Raw genomic sequence first — 21,632 nt, 5'->3', positions numbered from 1 at the left:
ATTTAATTCTCCCCCGGAATCGTCAGAGTGCGCTGAAGGCGCACTCATTGTAATTGTCTATCTATACGTGGAAGATTAATCTTGGCCTGTCACGTATCGTCTTGTAAAAAAACGTTCGAAGAGTTCGATCTTGAAAGATTATCAGAGAAATATAGTTTAGTAATTTTTATATATTGCGTATATACGGTTTATCGTACGGATAAATTGTACTGCCTATTGTTCATTACCATGACATACTTACACTCGTGGGAAGAATTTGAAAAAGGTGCCGAGAGGTTATATCTGCAAGATCCGTTGAATGTATGTTTTACAACATGTTACTATATAGTCGTTATCATATCGTCATCATATTTATATATTTATTATATCATCATGTTCCTGGTATCGTTTGTATTTTAATTACCTATAGTAATGATACTTATTCAATTGCAATTACGAGTACATGTTTGTAGCAACAATGTTGGGGGCTTTTATATAGGGATCACTGTTGATATTAATTTATTAATATTTAAATTAACAAAGATAGCCACAATTATTTTTAATCGTGATTTAGAAGTCATTATAAAAGCAAATCTTATTTAAAAATCAAGATTGTTCTCTGCGTAATTTCTATCATTTGTAATATATAGATTCAAAAGTATATCATTAATATATTATATTATTATTATCTACTCTTCCACACAAGTCATTCTAGTGCAATGATCATACGAATGAATCAAGCCTTGTGTAGAATGTTTGTTTATATTAACTTTATATATTGTTCACAAAGATTATTTTAAACTAATTATATTTCTTATTGTATAAAAATTAAGAATATTTCTTGTATAAGCTATCTACAAGATTTTTTTGCTTTCTATTGCCTATTTGTGTTAAAATGGAAACATATACAAGAGAAAGCAAGTGCTGATATCGTATCATATAGTGTTAATCAAATCTGCACTTGTGTATCTTTACTGTAAATCAAATCTATGCTTCTTGCAATTGTGAATAATATTGAATAATTATTGGCATATTATATTTTCTTATATTACATCATGCTTTTCTCTCTCTTTGTTTCAGACTCGTTATACGATGAAATATTGTCACAGTAAAGGAGTTTTATGTCTAAAGTTAACTGACAACCGACGGGTAAGCAATGTATTCTATGGTCTATGGATATGTATTACTTAATATTCCTAGCGAGAGTAGTATTAATAGCAGTGACAAATAAAATTGTTTACAGTGCCTCCAGTATAGAACAGAAATAGCTCAGGACTTAAAAAAGATGGAAAAATTTATAGGCAACCTTATGAGACATATGGCATCGAAAGATAGCTGAATAAGCAAGATTCGTATGTATAGGAATTCCTTTTTTTACACGGAGAGCGAAACATTCTGTCTATGCAGTTAAGATTTTGTTATCTCATAAGATTTAATAACTGCGATCCACGGATATTAATTTTGTTCAAGGTACAAAAGCTTTTTTAAATATACAGTATATGCGTATGAAACTGCTTTATTATTATTTTTTCTTTTTTATTTTTTTCATTTAAAGTTTCACGATTATTTCGGATGGCCCCGTTGCCTCCTCGTTAATGTTCTGGAACAAACGAAGTTGTCGTGTAAGTCAAATTATGCGAGGTCGCTTCCAATTATTTATAGTGTATCGAATTTGTTGACATCCAAAGAAATATCGGTTATTATAAGAACATATCGGTACATATTGCGTTGGATATTAATGAAGCCAAGGTTCGCATCGAGCCGACATTCGGTTCGATGTTCGAGTAAAAAGGAAGCACAAAGCGAGATGAAAAACAAGCACTTACGATATAATGGGTTGAAGAACAGCGTCCAGAGTAGTGTCAACGTGAGGGTAGATTTCTTGATTTGAAGGCAGTTCATAGCGTACCTCTCCCCCTAATTGCAATTGTGTCTATACCAAACAAAACTATTTTTACTAATCTACCATTTCAGAGAGACATTCCGTATCGAGTTATTACTTCATAGAGAGAGAGAGAAAAAAAAAAGAAATTAAGCGAATTATGTGATTGTCAGCATGCAATTTGAGAATCGTGTTGCCAGAAAAAGTACGCTCGGTTCTAGTGCAGACGTCTTAGGAATTTACGAATGTAATCGAAAGCCGAAACTTATGTGTGAAGAATAGGAAGACCTTAGCCATACGTTTCTTTGTAGAAGCATTTAGTGAACTTGTAGGACACCGAAATGATGCTGATCTACGTGTACATACGATTGACATTTTGTAACTATTTCTCACTTTTCTTTACAGTTCATCATTTTTTTTTTTTTAATAGCAAGTACGAATCTCTCAGTGAGACGTGACGAAACTCGTCTTGACTTTAATTCACTTGCAAGCAATCGATATTTGGCAAAGCAAAAGACATTACGTTCGTTCGGCGATTAAGTGTCCTCAAGGAGATATTTACAGAAGACATTTAATCGCGTATCTCCGTCCCTTGATAAGCCGAGATAACATAATCAACAATAAGAAGTATGAGCTGATATATCGGTATACGTACTACGTGGATAGGTTTACTGCTGTCGGCGGAGCTTGAGCAGCAGCTTGAAAAATCCTGCGGCGTACTCTCCCCGAGTCCGCTGTCCGTATTATTGCCTAGAGCCGATAGTATTCTGTTGTTACGAGTATAATAAAAGTTCCTCCTCGTGCTACACTCATTTCGAGCGTCGGGGAACTTCACCTCGACTCGACCGTTGCTGGACGTTGTTGACAGCAAGTTATAACTTCCATCACGAATATGCGGCACCACGACTCTTCTCTCTCTTTTGCCAACAGATCCGACAGTTCTGAAAGTGAATCCTTGACAGTCGTCTGGCATTCGTTCCCAACAACAAGCACCCAGGTCTATTGCAGCTCCCACACTCTCTTTCTCTCTCTCTCTCTCTCCCTCTCAAATCGATGCGCATTCTTTTTTTCCTTTTTCCTCTTTTTTTCTTTTCTTTTTTTGCGGGTACAGTTAACGTACATATACATAACACTGGTTATGTCCTCGGGATGCAACGTCACGCCTCGTCAAACTCAGTAACCATAGACACTCAAACACAAAAACTCCGCTTACTATACATTCGCCTCTTTCTCTCGCGCGGGAAGTACCGCGTTAGGACCGCGTTTTCTTAAAAGCGTGATCTCTCGAGAGTACGAGGAGATTCTAAAAAAAAATGCACAAGATGCGTCGGGGATGTGTCGGGGGATCGAGTGGGATGTACGAGATACGCCGTCAAGGAGACTCGGAGACATCGGCGGCCGGTGCGCCCAGCCTCGAGTGCGCCCGGCATCGTCCACCCTCCCGGATACCAATATTTATTACAAAAACATACACGGCGCGTGCCGTATATATATATTATATATAACCGTACATGATGCAACGAGAGATCGAAAACACACACATACAATAATTACGAGACCCCAGAACGAAGGCGACCGGCACGCGTCGCCCCTTCGGAATTCCACGGAACATACAGCCAGAAGCGAGTGAGTGCCAGCTAGGACGTACAAAATAAACGAGGTGCGACAAGCAGTTAATCTCACTTATTTATTAAAGGGTTCGTCATGCTTTTCTCAAAATAAATAATAGGGGCATGCTTAAAGTAAGATAATATACATGCTCGAAATAAATAAAAAATACATGCAAAAAAGATATCATGAGGGATCGGGGGTGGGGGTGACTAAACAATGACTACGGATCCCGTCTCATCCTCCAATTGCGGAGGATGGCCGTGGGGGTTGCAGACCGTCTTGAGATCATCGTACCTAGGTAGGGACGATGAATCTATGTCGTCCAATCGAGAATTGTTAGTTTGTAACGGGGATTGCTGTACAGATTGCGACTGTACCACCGTGTAGGAGATCTCCCGGCGTTGTTGCTCGCTCATCCCGCTGGTGTCGACTAGGCCGAATTCCAGGTGTCTGAAAGAACACGTGTTTCCCGTTCAACACTTCCCCTTTTTTCTCGGGAGAAAAAGTAAATCGATAACTCGTTAATATTTATTCAAGTGATCGGGTTTCCTCCGACAAGAAAGTGGACTTTCTTTGCGGAAAATATTGGACGCTTTTTAGACAGAAGAAGGAGCTGTGAATTGTGAGTAGCTGTCTATGACAATCGTAACATTTAATATGCGATATGTATATACTTTCGAAGTTCGTCCGGTAGAGGTTGCTTTTGAGAAGGGCTTCGGTGTCTACTTCTGTGTCTTCTTCTGGGCTCCGTATGACTCACCTAAGGTGATATCGGCCGAATGTTACAAAATAATTAATCTTGATATTTGAATAATTTCAGTAGTACGAATCTTAAAACGACACTTACAATAGCCTTCTGCACGCCTTCTCCTTTTCGCTTCTGCACTTCCCTCCACTGCGGCTCCGAATCTACCAATTCGTGTCTGCTGTAAAAGACAACATGTCGGGCTCGATTGTTGTCGGGCAGTGTTTGTTGATCTATTTATTCTACCATGTAAAATCGAGACAAGTGAACTATTGTATAGTTTTACTGTGAAATATATGCAAACTAGCGACTTGATGTCAAGACTAAGTCTCAAATACTCAATTTACATTAAGGGCAATCACGCTAAATTTGTAAGATATTTAAATTAAATTCAAAGTTAAATTTCTAAAATGATAAGTCAGTCCGCATGCCTTGTTGCATTAGAATTAACAGATTCCAAGAAACAGGAGAACTATCCTCAGTCAAAGCGTTGTTGACGAAGGCGGTCGGCGAACTCTATTGTTTGCGGGAATGATACTCATTATCATGTAAAATTACTTTAATTAGACGCTAGTGCTCATAAGGGATATCCAGTTAAATCTATTTACGAGGGGTGCCTTACTTATGCAACAATGATGAGAACGAGATATTATCGTTATGAGAGCGAGTGTAGCGTTTCAAGTTAACACATAACCATCTACATACCTGGAGGAACGAGAGTTTCTGTGTTTCCTACGATGCTTCCGGTGGCCGGATCTAGTGTCCGAGCCCCTCGAGAGCTCAGACTCACAGTCGGAATGTCTGCTATGTCGACGGTGACTATGACTATGACTTCTTCTACGATGACCACCGCGACTATGACTATCTCCTGAACTTTGACTCTCCACCGAGCTACTTCGACGTTGGAGTCTACTTAAGAGCTGCGTTAGAGAAGAAATTACGTTTAACAGGTAACTCAATTATAAAAGACTCATGCAAGTGTTTTATCATGTGAGCGTAACTTTGTCCGTGAACAAAGTTAAGCAGTTCTTTTTTTCATATCCCATGCAGCACACTTTATCCAAGAAATATCCTGGGAACGTTCTTAGGACGTAAAACGTTCCTTGAAGGTCCCTTGCGGGACTCGTCGAAAAAGTGTTGTAATCTTTAATCAGCCGACTGTGGTACGGTGAGAAAACGAGCGAGCATGACCATGTCAACTAACCGCCGGTGCCGTTCCCGCGGAGCGAACGGAGCGAGGACTAGACGAGGTATAAAGGCCGCGAGGCTGGCTCTGCGTCCACGGTGCGCTTCTCGTGCTCCTCGGACTCGAGGTGTTCAGCTGCCTTTGAGTATTGCACAGAACGTTGCCGCCGGATGGATTGCTGCACGGGCTCGAGATTACGGTGACGGGCGTTTCGACGAACGAGCCGACCATCTCTTGGCCCTCGACGACTCGTCTTTGCGCCCGCCGGCTGGGAGTCCGCTGAAACGGCGGCGGATTTCGCCTGATAGCTGCGTGCTTCTCCAGAGTGGATTGCGGACTGTACGAATGAAAACGGGAGTAAGGGCTGAGAGGCGGTGGACCGGTCGCCATCAGCCGGAAGAACGCCTGATGCTCCAGGCAGCATTTCCAGAGGTGACGGCAGGCTCCCTTCGACGGCGTCTCAAAACCGTGCGTCCTCTCCTCGGAATTCTTCTCGCTCACTCGCAACATAAAGTACCTGCCCTGGAAATTAATGTACCAACTCGGTGTATAAAGGGATCATCCGAAAAATTTTATAAGTGAATATTTTTAATTATATTCCTGATAGTCGAACGTTCTTCCGCATCATCCTTCATCTAAAATCTGTCTCCAAGTTTGTATATTTTGATTATTTTTACATATATAAGTAATATTCTTAAGGCTCCTCCCTGTTAAAAAAAAAAAAAAAAAAAAAAAAAAAAAAAAAAAAAAAAAAAAAAAAAAAAAAAAAAAAAAAAAAAAAAAAAAAAAAAAAAAAAAAAAAAAAAAAAAAAAAAAAAAAAAAAAAAAAAAAAAAAAAAAAAAAAAAAAAAAAAAAAAAAAAAAAAAAAAAAAAAAAAAAAAAAAAAAAAAAAAAAAAAAAAAAAAAAAAAAAAAAAAAAAAAAAAAAAAAAAAAAAAAAAAAAAAAAAAAAAAAAAAAAAAAAAAAAAAAAAAAAAAAAAAAAAAAAAAAAAAAAAAAAAAAAAAAAAAAAAAAAAAAAAAAAAAAAAAAAAAAAAAAAAAAAAAAAAAAAAAAAAAAAAAAAAAAAAAAAAAAAAAAAAAAAAAAAAAAAAAAAAAAAAAAAAAAAAAAAAAAAAAAAAAAAAAAAAAAAAAAAAAAAAAAAAAAAAAAAAAAAAAAAAAAAAAAAAAAAAAAAAAAAAAAAAAAAAAAAAAAAAAAAAAAAAAAAAAAAAAAAAAAAAAAAAAAAAAAAAAAAAAAAAAAAAAAAAAAAAAAAAAAAAAAAAAAAAAAAAAAAAAAAAAAAAAAAAAAAAAAAAAAAAAAAAAAAAAAAAAAAAAAAAAAAAAAAAAAAAAAAAAAAAAAAAAAAAAAAAAAAAAAAAAAAAAAAAAAAAAAAAAAAAAAAAAAAAAAAAAAAAAAAAAAAAAAAAAAAAAAAAAAAAAAAAAAAAAAAAAAAAAAAAAAAAAAAAAAAAAAAAAAAAAAAAAAAACAGTCGCAGCCATCTTGATATCAATGTCAGAAACGAGAAAACAGGAGCTTTAAGTTTATATATTTTAATAATATTTTCCCAGTGATCATCTACATTGCAGAGAGAAGAGTCGTTGCAATATATATATATATATTTTATACCTTTATATTTATATATTTTTACCTTGTAATAAATTTTATTGATGCGAGGCCAATAATAATTTCCTACTTTGGTCTTGTTGCGTAGCAGTATTATCCCGCTCGGTGTTAGACCTAGGAAATACTCTACGTTATCCTCGCCCTGCCAACGAAAATTGATCAGATTTAGGCGGGATTAACGAGCGAACGCTCACGCGATGTCAATTACATAGGCGGTTTTTAACAATGGGCCCACTCACCAGAACAGGATGCAGGTCTACCCCGTACATTTCCAACCACTTCACCTTATCCAGGTAATTTAATTCCGCCGCCGAGGGTAATTGACCTCTGAAAAAAAGCCGTGGGTAAAGTAACACGATTCGGAAATTACGCCAGTTTGCACGACTGATTTTTCACGGGCGTGAGATGAACGATGATTCGAACGTTAACAATTTTGTGAACCGAGAGGCTACAGAAGCTAGAAGTATGGGATAACCGGATGAGTCGTCTACAGTGGCGCTTTGTTAACGCGCCCGCAAACGCTGAATAGTTTTGGGACACGCTATCTTGAATACTAATCATCAAGCTTGACATACATAAGAGTTTTATGGATCTCTACTATACGATTCTCCAGCTCCGTGGTTTGGTTGGCGAGGAACCGAAATTCGGTGACGTAACCGGGCGAGTGCCGTCTGGGATCATAATCGCCGAGTTCCGCTGAAAGAATAACGCGACACTCGGATAAGTGGAAGAGTAAAGCTTGTTCTACGATACGCCGTGTGCCGGAATCGGATGTCGCAACGCAGCCGTTGGCCCAATGAAGAGAACTCGTTCTTCATAAATAAATTCTCTCATCGGATCACCGGCTGTGTTCCGACTCAGACATACGGCGTATTGTAGAACAGGCCTAATCGTGTGTGTAAGGAATAGCGTATATCTTAAATTTTCTTATATAACATGTACCGATTTTCTAGTATTGCATTTGTAAGAGATCGTCGATGAATTATGCAGAGATGACCGATCTTACGAGACATCCGATATGAAAGATTTCTCAATTTTCCAGCGAGAAATTGATCTTAACTTCTACTTATTTTAATTCTCCTGTTAAATTTTCCACGGAAAATTCCTCGAGAAAGTAGGTAATCACAGCAATATCGGGATAAGCGCGATTGTCCCTGTCGTCGCAGCAAAAATTTATCTGGATTTTTTCTCAATTTACTTCAATTTTCCTGATAAATTTCCCGCAATGGTGGGGCATTTCTCAAGAAAATAGCAGCAATATCGCGATAAGTGCAATTGTTCTCGTCGTCACAATAATAATTGTGAAGGGGGAATTCGTGCAATTCCTTTTGCCCCGCTTCTCTTCATTACTCGCCCGTTATCCCGTCCGTTTCGCTTCTGCATAATGCCCTTTTCTGTCTCTCGCTGTGCGCGTACGTCACCGTTGAATGCGAGGAAGTGGCATTCACTCCGTCTCTTTTGGCAAACGATAAGACGCAAACACGAGCGAGTATTTTCGTTTGCCTTCCTTTTTCCATCCCTATCTCTACGACTTTGAATCTCCCTCTCAGATAACTAACGCGTGGGCCACGGAGACGGTATCCATGGTTTGCTCGTGTATTACCTGCGTCACACCACACACGCGCACGGCGTACGTGAGTTTCGGTATTCACTAGTCGTGCTCCCTCCGCGAAGTTTTTTCCCCCTTCGCGACTTTAACGCTCTATCCGTTTCTTTTCATCGTAAGGTGGACGATGCCCGGGCGTACGGCGTGCGCGCAAGAAACGGTGAGCAGCACGTGTGCGCCTAATAGATGTACAATATATTAGGGTAATAACTCACATTGAACAACGTACGCTCCCAATTCTGCGGCCAAATCGAAGGAGACGGGTAGCCTTCCCTGCAGGATGTCCTGCTTCACTTGGAGGAAGAACTGGTATCTATGGAACAAGTTGGAAATCTTGTTACGCTCTGATTCTTCATGTCAGGTCTCGAAAGATCTTGAATTGTCGGTATAGCCGAGCATATTGCAGCATGGAACCAATTGAAGCGAGAAGTGCAATTTTTTTTCATCTATTAGTTACAGAGAGAAAGAGGGGGTGGGGAGGGGGGATAAATAAGCGAGACAGTAAGAGTCGGAAACTGAATCATTTTTGCAGTAATTAATGCGATAATTAAAGACGCTATAACTATTGTTGTAATTACCGTTTATTACTGCGTCTTTAATTACCGTCTCACACCGACTCACTTTTACTTTTTGATTATACATTCAAGAGCCTCCTACACTATCCTGTTATAAATAAATTGCAGATGCAGATAGAATATTACTGTAAATTAGTTAATAGGATGTTATTCCTTTTTTAAATGCATTGGCGCAGATCGAATTAATAAGCTGTCTACCAAGGTGATGACTTATTATTGATAATAACTAATACATAAATAAATACTTTTGACGAGGATAAATTTCCGAAGGAAGAAACTGATGTGTCATTTAGATGCCATTTAAAACTTACTATCGCGATGCGACTATTTTTTGCCGGATTGTAAGAATTGGTATCGACGATAAATTAGTACAAGAGCGAGCGCACGAGCGGATAACGCCGGGAGAAGCGCGTTGTCCGGTCATGCGCGACGATAGACACGCGCCTACGTATGTATGTATGCATGTACATAAGGCGCCTCGCAACAAATTCGATGCACGTGGAATTCTCGTGCGTCCGCGACGTACCATGATGTCCCTGGAATTTCCTGGAATTTTGAGACGCCGAGCGTGAAAGGATCGTTTATATACGGGCGTGACGTCGAATAAAAATCGCTCGTGTTATACGCATATTGCACACGCGCGCGCGTTGAAGAAAAGAAAAAAAAAAACCGACACCTAAATTTTTCTACCGATTCTACATTATCCTCGGAAAGTTCCAAATTTATGTTGCAATGTTATCAGAGGAATCAAAAATATCAAAGACGGCATTGTAAATGTGCGAATAAGCGGGGTTAGTGTTCGATTAAGGAAAATATTTCACAAGACAGACTGTGCAAAAGTGGCATGAAGCAGATTGCTAGTCGTGTAGCAGATAATGGAATGGATCCAAAAAGAGAATGGCCTTTGGAAGGAATTACTGCAGCCAGCGACATATATCCCATTGAACGAGAATCCGGGGGATATACCTGGTGATCTCTTCGATGAGTTTGCACGGATCCGCGGCGTAAAATTTAACACCGAAGTAGAGAGTGTGAACGTCCGATCCGGGATCGCCTTTGTGAATCTTCAGTTGCTTACCGAGTTTCTTACTTTGATCGAGCCATTGCTAAAAGGCGTGTTGCGTTACAATCGGGGATCACTCACGTGATGAGCTATCGTTCTCGATAACACGGAGACTTTAATGAGGCGAGATTCAAACTAGCACCGATCTTCGGAGATCTCGAGAGAAAGAGAGAGAGAGAGAGAGAAATTGTTACGTTCACGTCAAAATAGAAACGTTAAATTTGCAAACTAATCGATAATATATTAATTTGCAAATTAACGATGTATTCGTTTCAAAATTGACGATGTATTCATTTCAAAATTACTCGATAATATGTTATTTTGCAGATTAATTGATAATATATTAATTTACAAATCATTTGACAAAGTATTAATTTCAAAATTAATTGATAATATATTATTTTGCAGATTAATTGATGATATATTAATTTGCAGATTAATCGATGACAATATCCTACCGTTTGATTTCCGTGATCGAGGTAACGTAACCCGAAGTAAGAGGTCTCCAGCAAGTTGAGGTGCTTGAACACTCTGTCCAATAGTTCTTGACCCAGGTTCGAGCTCTGGAAGAAAAAAAAAAAAAGGAAACGCATGTATACACACTTCACTCGTGTAGCGCCGGCGTTGGAAAACGCGTGAACGATAGTCTGTACAAATTACTCTAGCAGTTTTGAACGTGTTTGTATGAGCGTTTGCATGAGCGGCATGTACTATGTACTAATGAACCGCTGAGATTGAGATCCGGCGGAATGGGAGGAGACGACGGGTTTTCTGTTCCCACTGGTGTCGCGAACCGTGACGTTCGTTTGTTACCTCGAGGGGAAACTAACGGAGCCTCCCCCGGCTACATGTTTTTCATCATTAGATTTTACACGCTGGCTATTATGCGCTCTCTTTTGCATCGTGTACTTGGACATAACGACTGCGTACACGCGGAGAGGAGTAATAAATTTGATCGACTGATATTTCTTTTTCCAGAATACGGGCAAACGAGCGTTTTCACCCCTCCTTTCTCGATCGCGTGATACGTGTGTGTACAGACGGGTATATATCAGGCGAAAAACTAGAAATATATAGCGCGGCAAATTCAATCCCTGAGCTGCTGCGAACGCAAAAGAATAAGCGAAAGGAAACGCGAAGTCTAGTAAGCAGTGTAATGAAAGTGGCGGACGCGCGTTTAAAAGTATAGCAAGAAACTACCGAAGCGGTTAGAAGAAGCGGAAGAAGAAGGAGAAGAAGACGAAAGACCTCGCCCTTTTTTTCCGCCTAAGGCCTAGGAGAGCCGAGTATAGGTTCAGGAGATGGGTAATCATCTTCAACTTGCGTGTTCCGAGCGATCCTCCTTTTTTCCTGCGTCTCTTCCTTCCTTTCTTTCTTTCTTTCTTTCTTTCTTTCTTTCTTTCTTTCCTTCTTTCTTTCTTTCTTTCTTTCCTTCCTTGCTTCCACCGGTTATTCAGACGATTTCTTTCATTTTTCATACACGGTGTAATTTAAACATTTATTTAGGCATTCTAATCCTTCCCGCCTGCAGCTCGTTGTGGGAATCGAAAACACTACAACGCAGAAGGACTAGTCTGTAAGGCGCTTCTTCACGACCTTCACTTCAGTGAGAAAATGTCATTTGGACCGGGTCGCGCGCTTACGACGCCAGATTTTCGCTGAACGGTCAACGATCCTCGGCGTTCATTGTCAGACACGTACTGTTTGAGCTTCTTGGGACGAAAAACTTTACTCCAATTTCCTTAGGAAATTTATCTAGAAATTTCCTTGCACGGAAAAAAATTAGTATTAATTCAACACTTGTACTAACTTATACTAATTTTTCTTTGCGTAGGTTCGAAGAGCAGAATGACAGCCGAATCACTTAGATTCGAATGATTCTCCACTCGTACAGAGCAAATTCCCCACTCGAATATTCTCACTCGAAACTGAAGAGTCCCATTGTCGCAGGAACGGATTTCGCTCAAACTTCGATCGAAAATTCCACTCGTGCGGAGTCGGAATCCATTCTGAGCTCGAGTGAAACGTTCACCCTTGCGATTTCGAGTACGCGGTATTTTCACTTCGCCGCTTCGAGCGAAAACACTGCTGTTTTTCGCTCGTTTCGAGAGCGGGACATTCCACTTCGAGAAATTTAGAGAGAGAAGTGCGCGGGGAAATGAGAGTGGAGTGGCGCCGATTGTACGGGAGATACAATCGGGGGACATGATAATAATGGCGAAGTGGAAATAAGCAATACCTCCGGCTAACGACACGACAGCCACGGCGAGGAAGAGAAGAATGAGCGGCGAATCTCTCGCGGCGCGGCAAGCAGCCAACGTCGCCGCTTTGTATCGCAGATTCGTTTTTGCCATCTATCGTGACTAGGTACGACAACGTCAAGAAAAGCGAAAAGTCCTACTGTCCGTTATAGTGATCGTGAGATAGGTAGAAAAGGAAGAAAAGCCCTGTCGGATATCGCCAACGGCGAGCGTTAAGCGCCCTTTGTGTAATTGGTCGATGTCGAAGCGAAGAAAAGATAATCGGAGGCATGAGACGTAGCTGGAGATTCGTGGAACTTCGATAGGGTTGGCTCTCTCTTTCTTTCTCTCTCTCTCTCTCTCTCTCTCAAGCTTCTCGACTTTTATTTCTCCTGCAGATAGCTTCGAGAATTACCGCGAAATTAATACCCCGTGGATCGCCCAGCGTTCTTGTTTTCTACTCCCTCCCTCCCTCCCTCCCTCAAAATTGCCGGCGAAAATGTTGAGGTTTAATCGCTGGAATATTAATATTAATGCAAAAAGTTGCACGCGATCTCACTTTGCGGCGATGGTGGTGGCATCGCTTCTGTGATGACGCTTCTCCCACGTGTGGCAGTCGCGAGGTGCTCGACTGACGCTTCGCGTTAATTCAATTAAAATCGCGCGGAGAAGGAAGGTGCGAGAGATGACTGAAAACCAGGTGTCCGACATTGCGTCGGATAGCAAAAAAAAGAGAGAGAGAGAGAGAGATAGAGGAATGAAGAGTTACGTTTATCCGGTTGCTTTATCTCGGCGCATGATGATTCTTTCGCGCTGTTACGCTGTAGTTACGGAAGACTGGTTCTACGACCGGCGGGATATAAAACTGGGAAGATACGGACCTGTACGCCGGACCAGTATGCCGATAGCGAGATACTGCCTGCGAATATCGCAATATCACAAATGTCCGCAATTCCCGGTACCTCGCGGGAGCATCTTTTTCTCGTATGCCGTTTGATTCCACACTTTACTTCTTGCGTTAGTTTCTTTGGCGTACATTAATTAATCGCCTCATCAGTACATTATCAGATTTTGCATCTCTCGTTTTAAGCGATATCTCGCGAAATCAAGAGGGAAATACCTCGCGGGAGCATCTTTTTCTCATACATTGTCCAACTACATTGAGCATTGCTTTTATATTGGTTTTTTTAGCGTGTATTAATTCATCTCTCGTCAACCTTAATCAGCATATCAGATTATGTTTTATATCGTTCGTACAATAGTATATAATATCATATAATATTTCGTTAGAGCATCTTCCTCATACATCATTTGGCACTGCGCGTGCATCGGTTTCTCTCGCATGTATTAATTAGTCCAGTCGCTTCGAACGGTATACAAGACCATGGTTTGTATCTCTCTCTGTAAGTGATATTTCACGAAATCGACGATTTGCGATTGCCCTTGTGCACTTTCGCGGAAGAAAGAATACCCTTCATCATCAGCGAGAGATGCAACGCGATCACGCTCACGGTATCGTACCGTTCCGCATTTCTCCGGATCACTCGTAAACGATGCGGATCGTCGCGTCGCGGAATGCCCTCCCCCTCGGCGGATAATCTTCTCGTTCTTAACGCTCGACTGAATTTCGGTTTAACGCAGTCGGCTTAAGGGCGCGCGTACATACGTATATAAGACACAGAGAGCTGAGGATTCGTGCGGGAGATGCTTATACAGGCTCGGAATGTTAATCGACGAAATGAGCTAGACGATGAGGGAGAAGAGAGGAGGAGAACAGAGGGAGGGAGAGAGAGAGACGCGCCGAGCGCGCGGCGAGGCGCGGCGCGGTGCACACGGAGCGGCGGTTCCGAGGAAGAAGAAGAAAAAAGGAGGACGGAGTAAGGTTGAAAAGACGCGAGAATTAGTGTGCGGCACGGCGGCCATCGATGATGTGGAGGAGGTACGGCGTTACCCGGTCGTCGTGCAGTGGCCCACCGCCAATTTTGGTATATCGTCTAATAACAGAGAAGACCGAAAGAATTCCGGGTACCCCCGTGATAAGTTGTACGCGCCTTCTCTCTCGTGCGGAGCCTCGCGGTCGGCCATAATCCACCGTTCGTAGCCGGGGGGCACGAGTAGCCCTCGCCTTGCCAATCGGCACGGGACTACGAAACGACCATCTAGAAACGAGCTGCCAAAGGAAATGCTATTAATTCCGCTAAATTATAACTTGGCGTTTCGTATCGCGCGCGCGCTTACGACGCTCACGAATTATTGTACGTTGAGGTACAACGCGCTGCTCTCTCTCTCTTTCTCATGCGCGTACAAGGCGACTTTGGGTGCCTTCCATCTGGTGACACAAGTCGAGACAAGCATCATCCTATCTTTGTTACCCATTGAATGTGGAACAAAGACAAAATGATGCTTGTGCCGACTTGTGTCATTAAATGGAAAGCACCCTTTGTTGTTGAAACCGCGTTCCCCATCGTCCGTCGTGACCGAGCGATTTTACGAAACGTGCCGATCCGCGCGTCCTCGAAAATCGATAAGAATTGAGATCACCCGATTCACGATTTGAAATCGAAGTGGGAGGCGATAAGTGGGACATCGATAGGCGGAATAGTTCGTCGATTCAAGACCGGAGAGAAGCTCGGCTGTGATTCAGCGATTAAATGTCGGAGAAACGACGAAACCTCGTTGGAGGAGGACGAGGTCGAGAGAACGTCACGGTCAAGGAAAGATCGGCCTCGAATGTCGAATCGCGGGACGGTCGAACTTACCAAAACATCCTGCAACAATTCGTGCTCGTCCAGAAGTATCACCTTGCAGTGCAGAAGGCGAGGCCTGTTGCTCCTGGTCGGCCTAAGTCCAGGGCATAACCACTCCACCACCATCGCTTTTCCTCCTTCCTCAATTTCTTTCTGTATCCTTGCCTCGCGTGTTCAGCCGCTCGACGCGTTCGCGTTCGCGCTCATCCTGAAATCGCACGCAAATATTCTCAGTCACTGTCGCGCAGCCGGAAAGAGAAAGGATACGCCGATGGCGCGGGACTTATCATTTACCGATAAGAAATGTGTAATTTCGCATTTGCTCGTACCGGAAATTTTCAATCGGCGCACAGAGGGTCATCGTCTTCATAAATAAAAGATCACTGGCCTCACATGAGAATTCTTTCTTCAAGTCAAGTTTTTCTTCCCGGGCTCGCCCTTTCTCGCGATCTTCGTCTTTCTTCTCACGAAGTAAAATGTTAATTCTCACGGAAAAAAAATTTTAACAATACAATTGCTTCACGATGTAACGTCAAAGATAATTCAACAGGAAACTCGGGGACGGAGACGCTGAGGGATTCTCAAGTTCCAAGGCTCTCGAGACGTTTTTTTTGTTTAATCGAAATTTCAACCACGTATAAAAGCCGAAGATAATTTTGTACTCACAGCGCCGTGCGCACGATGACACGTGTCGCAGGTACGAGGTACAAAATATCGCGCTGTCACAAATAGCAGTAATCGATTCAACGCTACTCGCGTTTACCGTTAGTTTATAGTTCCTGCTTGAATGGAATGATTTCTAATAGACGCACGGACCGACCAGGCCGATGGTAACCCAATAATATACTCGGCACACGTTCACAATTTGAGGCGCGCTTGTAATTACGATAAGCGCGATGCGCTTCGCCGAGAGAGATTTGTAATTACAAAAGTGCAGAGGAACAATGATGAGGAACGATCGAAGACATCGCTCTCGCTATCTCTTCTCGAAGTTCTGCGTATATATCCTCTTACTTTCCACGCGGAGGAATCTTCCAAAACAAGCCCAATTCCACGATATTGTTATTCGAGATACGGCGTTATACCGCGGTCGTCGGATAGCGAGGTTTCAAGTATACCTTTTGTCCTCGCGTACGCTTGAAAAATTTCTGTACAATGTGCCCGAAGTGGCGAGTGCCATTGAACTCCGGATGAGCAGCGAGAGCGTAGTCAGCGTGGAACAGGTTTCGAATCCAGAATCTCTCAATTGGATTTAATATAGAGGAGATAATAGAAATCGACAAGTCTTGGCAGGAGCAATTTACGATTAACGGAGACGTTACGTTAAATACCTCTTATACTTCCTAATAAAAAGTCGGAAAGACGAGGGGGAAGTCAATTCGATGAATCTACGCTGAGTCGACGCTGAGTTCTATACATTGATTCATTCTAAAAAAAAAAAAAGAAAATATTAATATAGAAGAGATAATAGAAATTGACAAGTCCTGTCAGCAATTTACGACTGACGGAGACATATCGTTAACTACCTTTTCAGGCTTGGCTTTTCATTTTCTAGTCAACTTGTGGTATAGATTTAAACCGATGATAATGCAAAAATTGTGTTTTTCTATTCATGGTTAATCATTAGACTGATGGTTTTGCAGTGCTAACTTTTAAAGTTTAATGATTGACCGTAAATAGGAAAACACGATTTTTGCATTATCATCAATTAAGTCTAACCGACAGGTTAACCAGAAAATGAAAAATCGAGCTTTATAGTTCCCAATAAAGATGGGAAAGACGAAGTGAAGTCAATTCGTTGAATCTACGCTGAATTCACACCGAGACGCGATGGTATTCTACACGAATTTATCCCAAAAGAGAAAGAAAGAAGAGAAGGCAGAGATGAAGTGAGGAAAAAGGAGATTCCACGCGTGCAGTGTGCTCTCGTTGCATCGGCATTCGCTCAAATATTTACGTATCGCACACATCGGCGACGATTGACGGCGTCTTCGGGAATGGTCTCTCGGGATTTTGTTAATCTCTTTCGCGATAGTTATCCCTTCTCTCTCTCTCGGTTCACTCGTAAGCGTATATCGGCCGTCTCTCGCTAACGATCGTGTATATTTGCATGGAAATTCGCGCGGAACTCGTTACTTATCATAGGTGTCTCAGCGCGGAATGCGCGGCGAGGATGAAAAATACGAGGCTGAGAGAGTGGTTTTTCGACCCATCCAACTTTTCACGGGCGACATTCCAACGACATCGTCTAATTAGCACGCGCGATTTACGTTAAGTAAGCCGAGCGCGAAATGCACGCGGCCGATGAGCATTTTTCTCGATACCTATTCGATTTCGCGAGCTGCGTTCATACACACACACACACACACACATACACACACACACACACATCATCATCATCGGTCGATTGGAGGAAGAATAGCAGCGTTTCGAATTGTCGTACGAATGTATCGATAACGGGCGATTTTCTGCGATGATAACTGCCCCCTGCGAAACGGGTCAGATTTAATTGACGCTTTTCACTCAGCTCCGATGCCCGAAGTAGAACAGAAAATGAAACGCGAAGACGAAAACGTCAAAATGAGACGATCGGAAAGGTGAATTCGCATAGTTTTTCATTTTCTCGTCATTTTAAAGCGATCGTAATGTTCTGTTCCGCCTGGACGAAACAACGTGAACTCTGTGGCGAAATTCAATGTTATACGTGTACGTCACCTTGTACGTTGTGCGCAATCATAAACCTCGGACGTACTTCCGCTCGATTTTCCGTTACGACTCGACCGTCGCGTTTCGACCGAGTACGGTACCAACTCGGTGCATTATACAGGCGTCGTACCTTCCCCCGGATAGAACAGAAAATAACGATGACGTTTTCGCGGCGAACGAATGACCGAAAAAAATGACGGTGGAATTCGTTCTTCGAACATTTTCCCCATTATTTCGTCGTCATTTTTACGTCATCGTTATCTTCCGTTCTGCTTGGGCCCCCCCAAAGCCGTCGCTCTCTCAACCGAAATAACATTCGCGTACGCGACGCGAATGAAAGTTCGCCCGGAGAAAAATTCCCGTTAAATTTAACCGTCCCCCGGAATTGATCTCAACGTGCCGTGTACGTCTGTATGTGGGCGCGACGAATGAATCGATTTCCGTTTCTTTTTTCTAGCTTATACAATGCATCTAAAGGAGCATGGGTGTACACTGAGCGGAACGAACAGCGAGCGCGTAATGCGAGTGTATATATTCGCGTCCAAATGCGCACGAACTTTCATCGATAAGCCACCTCACGAGCAAATCGGCAACCGGATTATATATTCCGTTCGGTTTCATTACGGCGTAATAATACGTCTTCCAAATGGTAACAACGAGAATCTGCAATCGCTGTTCGTCCTCGCTCAGTGTGCACACCCGGCTTAACGAACGTAACATGAACGACACCTTAACACGATTCGAATCGAAAATGAAAATGAGCAGCATCAAGCGGACACTACGGCGATACCCCCGGGTGGAAGAGAAAATGACGTAGAATGATGGAAAAAAGAAATGATCGAGAAACGACTGGCACGGTAATTTTTCTCGTCACTTCGTCGTCGTCGTTCTCTGTTCTACCCGGGCCCCCGCGTCCAGAGGATCCCCCGGCGCATACCTTCGTTTCACGATTTACGCTCCGAATTTCCGTGGCTCTCTCCGGGAATCGCTCGGCCGGCACTTCCGGCACTTCCCGCACTTCCCGGCACTTTCGGCACACACCTGTGGCACTCCCGTTGCCAAACTCGGAGTCGATGTGCACGCCGGCGGTATAACTCCTGTCCGTCGTGACGACGCAACGTGCGCTCGCGGCACAACCGGCGAGTCGAGCACTCACGGCGTTTCACTTGGTACGCGCCAGGCATCCGGCATCCGGGACCCCGTCGAGATTCGCTGTCGCGCGCGTACGCTCCTACGCGTATATACCGGGACGGGGAAGGGGGGATATGTCAGGGGGTATTTATCGATGCGCAATCTCGCTGGCGAGATCGGCGCGTTTCGGCCAGGCGATGCACGCGCAGACGCGATCTCGCGACTGACAATAATACCGCGAATTTCTCGGGGGCGCGCGCGCGCGCGCGCGAGCGCGTATCTCACACGTCGAGGCCGGACGGCGGAGTTTTCAAGTAACGCGGCGCGACGCGGACGAGCGACAGGACTACGGACGAAGCAGCGAGCCGAAGCGAGGCGAGCGGCCAGCGACTCGCGGCGCTGCACCGGCGGAAAAAGAGAGGGGAAGGAAAGAGCGAAAAGAGGAGACAAAGAAGAATAGGCGGCAACGTCCCTGGCCGTCGTCATCTGGCCCGGCGTACTCAGTCGGGTCTTGTGTTTGAGATCGCCCTGAGTTCATCCTCAACTACTGTGTACGGATCGTATCATTGGCTACGATGCATCTGAAGATGAACTCGAGACGCTCCCGAATACAGGGTGTCCCGGAATTAGATCGGCGAACTTCGGGCGCTTGCAAGGGACACCGGAGCAAGTAACTTTTCGTCGATAAATGAGCCGCGTTTCGGCGGTGGAGCGAATTATTTGCAGCAGTTGCTCGAAGCTTGTTGACCATTTGTTTCGATACAGAGACGTCAGTAATTTCTTCTGCTCTGATTTTTGCTATTTCTTAGTAAAAGATACTAATAAAAATTGTTTCATCGAATTAAAAATTGTTAGGAATTTTCAAACATGTAGAATCTGTTTGTTATTGACTCGCGAGCTCAGTATTACAGCATTCCTTTGTTGTTTATCCGAAATTCGTCTTCAAGATGGAATTTTTTTCTTTTGATGAACTGGCTGACACGCATCTTATTTATGGGGGAGCCGGATGTAAATGGCCAAAACTTCGAACAACTGTTGCAAATAATTCATTTCTAGTGTCAAAAGGATTCAATTATGGGTTCATTGGCAGAACTTATTTGATTCGATGTCCTTAATAAACACTCGAAGTTCATGAATCTAATTTCGGGACACCCTGTATAAGATGATACGGCTCGAATTGAAGAGCACGTAAATCACGTCATCGATCCGGCGCTATCGGAGACGGTCGACCCCGCTCGAATTTTTGTTATCACCTGAGAATTCTGAAGACGGAGGAAATCGGAAAATCCCTTCCGGAACTCTGTTGTTATCAATAATTTTTAGTTGGCCGATAAAAATGTATAGATATTTCTTGCGTGTATAAGAAATATAATATTAGGTTTATCATTTAAATTATACTCCGACGTTCTGTAGGTTCGTATAAATCCACGATAAAGTATATTTTATAGTAGATTTTGCGAAACACTGCCCCATGGTTATCATCTATGCTGATGTGACACCAAACTTACCGACAGCAGATTGTTGAGTAACGAAATTTTTTAGCTACATCTAAACTTTTTTATCGGATGCGTTTCAAAATGCATTGGAAAAGTGTTGAAAATTCTTCTTCAGGGTATCTAACCACGGACAACAATTTGTCCTGAACTGGATTTAGTGAGGTTAGTCCGAAAGGCACCTACCCTGTTCTCACTAGGAGATACGAAAATAGCGGCTGCACTGTGAGAGAAGAGGACAGAACTCCCACACGTATATCTCTCTCTGCCCGAGTTCTCTGTCACAAGTTTCACAGAGAAGATAAGTTTCAATTGTTGCTCTTCAGCAAGAGACGCGAGTCTAGTTATATCGTTATTTGTCCTTATTTCGCATTTTGTAAACAAAAGAAGAAATTATAGATTATATAATTAGAGACTAGTATCTCGACTTGTGTCTCGCTGGAAGGCAAGTATTATCATAGCTCGATGGATGAATGCTAATTACATTGAAATCACAAACGTAGATGCCATCAATGCAAATTTGCAATGAATATTCTGGGACGCATTTGAGATCGTCATTGAAAGAAAATTTGCGATGCTCCTAGTAACTTTTCGCGTAACATTTTGTCGAGCGTGCCGAACACACAGCAGATTCGTGTGTTTGTATATTTAGTGAAGGTTACTACGTGGTACGCGTTGGCATGTTTATCCAATTTGTATAGTCTGAACGAGTTTGTACAATCGTCGCGATGTGTCACGAGTACAACGATCATCACCAATGATAAACGCTCGTGTATTTATCGGATAATACGTGCGAAGCTGATTGTAACGTGTAAAATGGCGTGGTTCGGAGACGGCTTGGCTAGCCTCTCTAATTTAAAGGGACAAATCACGAACTACGCGCAGAATGTTCTGTCTGAAGGCATCGTCGAGGAAATGGGTACGTATAAGTGTGCTGACATTGCAACATGACTCCAAATCTTTGCATTTTCGTCGATACCTAGTTGATCAACAGAAAGATAGGTTACATCTGTCAGATGATGGTTCTGTTTTACCGACCAAGAGACCCATTTAACAGCTGGC

The 21,632-nt window shown here is 42.3% G+C and overlaps 3 protein-coding genes and 1 long non-coding RNA gene across 13 annotated transcripts in view; 3 read left to right on the top strand and 1 right to left on the bottom strand.

Moving 5' to 3' along the window:
• Positions 1-20: 20 nt before the first annotated feature.
• LOC106749538 (signal recognition particle 9 kDa protein) lies at positions 21-1,490 on the top strand. Its single transcript, XM_014629102.1, has 3 exons — positions 21-300; positions 1,060-1,128; positions 1,223-1,490. Exons 1-3 carry the CDS (start codon positions 229-231, stop codon positions 1,316-1,318), a joined length of 237 nt encoding a protein of 78 aa, XP_014484588.1. The 5' UTR covers positions 21-228; the 3' UTR covers positions 1,319-1,490.
• LOC106749498 (band 4.1-like protein 4) lies at positions 1,488-19,415 on the bottom strand. 8 transcript variants are annotated; one of them, XM_014629027.1, is made up of 19 exons: positions 18,884-19,415; positions 17,630-17,727; positions 16,572-16,668; positions 15,570-15,725; positions 15,253-15,448; positions 10,712-10,816; positions 10,157-10,296; positions 8,831-8,928; positions 7,585-7,705; positions 7,249-7,336; positions 7,035-7,151; positions 5,422-5,925; positions 4,923-5,137; positions 4,320-4,398; positions 4,147-4,232; positions 3,767-3,922; positions 2,517-2,802; positions 1,806-1,912; positions 1,488-1,579 (listed from the first exon to the last, which is right to left on the bottom strand). In XM_014629027.1, the coding sequence occupies exons 5-19, from the start codon at positions 15,364-15,366 to the stop codon at positions 1,543-1,545; spliced, it is 2,253 nt and encodes a 750-aa protein (XP_014484513.1). In that variant the 5' UTR covers positions 15,367-15,448; positions 15,570-15,725; positions 16,572-16,668; positions 17,630-17,727; positions 18,884-19,415; the 3' UTR covers positions 1,488-1,542. The 8 variants fall into 8 exon arrangements, with proteins under 8 accessions (XP_014484513.1, XP_014484523.1, XP_014484496.1 ...); XM_014629037.1 differs by having other exon boundaries at positions 15,570-15,700; XM_014629010.1 differs by having other exon boundaries at positions 15,535-16,668.
• LOC106749539 lies at positions 10,722-12,920 on the top strand. The gene is made up of 3 exons (XR_001374864.1): positions 10,722-10,807; positions 11,232-11,558; positions 11,760-12,920. It is a non-coding gene; the product is annotated as an uncharacterized LOC106749539 (long non-coding RNA).
• A 1,743-nt stretch (positions 19,416-21,158) lies between the features above and the next one.
• Positions 21,159-21,632, top strand: part of LOC106749384 (thyroid receptor-interacting protein 11-like) — a 36,801-nt gene continuing 36,327 nt past the window's right edge. For 2 of the 3 annotated variants that reach the window (XM_014628784.1, XM_014628775.1), the window contains exon 1: positions 21,161-21,489. In XM_014628784.1, coding sequence (XP_014484270.1) covers positions 21,387-21,489 — 103 coding nt within the window. In that variant the 5' untranslated portion in view covers positions 21,161-21,386. Of the gene's footprint in view, positions 21,490-21,632 lie in introns of all 3 variants that reach the window. The other variant, XM_014628794.1, reaches the window with a different exon arrangement.

Source organism: Dinoponera quadriceps, unplaced genomic scaffold (assembly GCF_001313825.1).
Source record: "Dinoponera quadriceps isolate SergipeBrazil2010 unplaced genomic scaffold, ASM131382v1 scaffold37, whole genome shotgun sequence".
Taxonomy (NCBI): Eukaryota; Metazoa; Arthropoda; class Insecta; order Hymenoptera; family Formicidae; genus Dinoponera; species Dinoponera quadriceps.
This window is presented reverse-complemented; position numbering and strand designations above follow the sequence as displayed.

Bases quoted from the DNA above. Each gene is read 5' to 3' on its own strand.
- LOC106749538 (XM_014629102.1), top strand. From the start codon at position 229: ATGACATACTTACACTCGTGGGAAGAATTTGAAAAAGGTGCCGAGAGG. The intron at 301-1,059 runs GTATGTTTTACA...TCTTTGTTTCAG, and splicing joins ATCTGCAAGATCCGTTGAAT to ACTCGTTATACGATGAAATA. The intron at 1,129-1,222 runs GTAAGCAATGTA...AATTGTTTACAG, and splicing joins AGTTAACTGACAACCGACGG to TGCCTCCAGTATAGAACAGA.
- LOC106749498 (XM_014629010.1), bottom strand. From the start codon at position 15,366: ATGGTGGTGGAGTGGTTATGCCCTGGACTTAGGCCGACCAGGAGCAAC. The intron at 10,297-10,711 runs GTAGGATATTGT...CACGCCTTTTAG, and splicing joins TCGATCACGGAAATCAAACG to CAATGGCTCGATCAAAGTAA. The intron at 7,152-7,248 runs GTGAGTGGGCCC...TTTCGTTGGCAG, and splicing joins TAGACCTGCATCCTGTTCTG to GGCGAGGATAACGTAGAGTA.